The 2,551-nt window shown below is 39.7% G+C and overlaps 1 protein-coding gene across 1 annotated transcript in view; it reads left to right on the top strand.

Moving 5' to 3' along the window:
- LOC107725657 (caprin-2-like) overlaps positions 1–2,551 on the top strand; it is a 12,619-nt gene that overhangs the window by 7,649 nt on the left and 2,419 nt on the right. The window contains exons 16-20 of the mRNA XM_016535004.1: positions 244–360; positions 490–664; positions 857–1,027; positions 1,261–1,367; positions 1,709–1,769. Coding sequence (XP_016390490.1) covers positions 244–360; positions 490–664; positions 857–1,027; positions 1,261–1,367; positions 1,709–1,769 — 631 coding nt within the window. The remainder of the gene's footprint in view (positions 1–243; positions 361–489; positions 665–856; positions 1,028–1,260; positions 1,368–1,708; positions 1,770–2,551) is intronic.

The raw sequence follows: 2,551 nt of genomic DNA, 5'->3' as shown, positions 1-2,551 counted from the left end.
AAAGGTTTGAATTTTATGCACTTGATTTCCTTTTCTGGTGTAGTTTTTGGTGTATTCAATAATTAATATGCTCATTTCTATGCTTCATCTTTTAACTCTATATATAAATAATTATCTATAATCTATATGTTTAAAAGTGTTTATAATCTTTTACAAGTGGAATTTTAAATTACTGGAGATGGCATGTGGTGCCACTAATCCCATGCATTTGGGATTGACTTTGACTTTGTTTGTGTATGTCAGGCAGGAAAGCAGACGTTATGCAATGGAGTATCAACCACTGTATCTGCCCCGACATTTTCCACTCCACCCAGTCACAGATCTATCAGTGCAGAAAACACTTTCCACAACATTCACTCAGTGAGCATAATATTTGTCCTCATGCATCCAAAGTCCCTAACATCAGTTCCACTTATTTAAATGATGCAAAGCATATTATCTGAAGCTTAACTGGTTCACTTTAAGCTCCAGCTTCCCTCTTTTCATCAGGTGTTTAATGTGGCGTCTTTGCCCATCAGTGAGAGCTCAGGGATAAAGTCAGATGAGAGTGGATTCTCAGAGTCCATGCATCTGAGTTACACATCGGCCAAAACCCTGAGTTACTCCACCGCCAGCACCCAGACACCACCTGAACTCAACCTACCTGAAGATGACCTACAGATTGGTAAAACACATACTTTTATTCGGAGCATGTATGCGTGTATAAAATTATTTACATGTTCCCCAAAATGGTCCCCAAATGTAGTCAGAGCTTGAGCCCCCTCACACTCATAACCAGTGTCTCGCTCCTTTTTTTTTTTTTTTAGCATTCTAGTTAAATATGCATATTCTGTCTTATTCTTGTGTGTCCTTGCAGAAGGCCAGTACCAGCTGGAGTGTCCTGTCAGTGCAGGTGGTCACGTGTTCTCTGGCTTTCAGCCACAGTCTCGTCTGGGTCAGTCCTGCTACCCCCGCGGTACAACGAGAGGTATGACGCGTGCAGGCAGGGGTTTGGGTCACTCATACAGATCACCTGGTGGCTACAGAGGTACCTTCCTCTTCCTCTGTATCCTTCACGTTCTGTTAATCTTTCACCTTTACCTTTCAGTGTGCAGATCACATTATAGAGGTGTATTTCTTGTCATCTATAACTGACCCAGTGCACTGTGTACTGTCATTCTTGCACAAACTTTATTAATCTGTGATATTTGAGCTTTACATTTTGCAGTCTAGAGAAGACACGGATAAGCAGTATAAAACTGTTTTTTGGTTGATTAACAGGTGGTTCTGATGCCTACAGAATAAATGTGCGTTCTCCAGGAGGGGGCTTTATATCCCAGACCCTTACCACACACAGAGACCCTGCATCTGCCCTTTATGTGTCCAGCGTAAGTTTGTTTACATAATTTATTTGCTTACTTTACTGATTAATGTCATTTTTATAATCATTTCAATGTGTTAAAAAAACAAACAAATTTATTTGTGTTTTATGTTATGTTTTATGTTATGGATCTACTCTTTAAATGAGAAGCTGGTCAGTTCTGTTCTTTTTATGCAGATCTGGTTTACGGTGTAATTTTATATAAATACTTTTTATATTCATTTTCAGTTGTATAATAAATAGTAAAATATATAATTTAATATTATATTGGGTTAGTGTTGTCTTGATCTATACTTTTAATGAAAATCTGCTCTGTAGGTTTTTTTTATTTACTTATTTTGCTAACAGGAGAACGGGTATCAGCAGAGCTTCAAACGAGGTGGAGGCACAGCAACTCAAAGGAGCAGTGGTATGAGCCATTGATCATACACATACATACATTGATATTTTATAGAACCATAATAAATACTAATACTTTTTAAATAAATGTAGAGTTCAGATGCAAAAGCCTCTAAGTGCCATGTGAAATTTTCTTCTAAAATTAGTATTTTTCTTGGGCTTCCATGTTTGTGTTCAGTTATTTCACTTTAATGGCAATGAAAAGAACCTATTCCTTGCCATTAAAGTGAAATGACTAAATCTACACAGGAGCCTGATTAAAAAATGTTCATCTGAACTCTTCAAATGTTCCTGGTTGTGAGGAATGGCTCTTTGTCAAACAATTAATCACGATTGATCGCATCCAAAATAAAAGTTTTTGTTTACATAATATATGTATGTGTGCTGTGTATGTTTATTATGTGTATATATATAAATACACACACATGCATGTATATATTTCAGAAAGCATCAAAGTGACATCCTTAACTCTGTGGTTTGTCTTTGTATCTCCTCGCCTCTTTAGCCGGTTGGAGTGACTCCTCTCAGGTGAGCAGCCCAGACCGGGAGGGTGCGTTTCTGCTCGACTCAGGAATCAGTGACACACTCTCCATCCCGCCAATGGAAGTGCCCATCACGCCCCAGGGCCCGCACACTCTGATGCCAGTACACGTGTACCCACTCACCCAACTCCGCGTGGCCTTCTCTGCCGCCCGCACGGCAAACTTCGCCCCTGGCACTCTGGACCAACCAATCGCTTTTGACCTGCTGCACACCAACCTCTGTGACATGTTCGACACGACCACCGGACGC

Source organism: Sinocyclocheilus rhinocerous, unplaced genomic scaffold (assembly GCF_001515625.1).
Source record: "Sinocyclocheilus rhinocerous isolate Xijiao unplaced genomic scaffold, SAMN03320098_v1.1 scaffold153, whole genome shotgun sequence".
Classification (NCBI taxonomy): domain Eukaryota; kingdom Metazoa; phylum Chordata; class Actinopteri; order Cypriniformes; family Cyprinidae; genus Sinocyclocheilus; species Sinocyclocheilus rhinocerous.
Note: the sequence above shows the minus strand (reverse complement) of the source record. Positions and strands in the feature narration are given on the sequence as shown.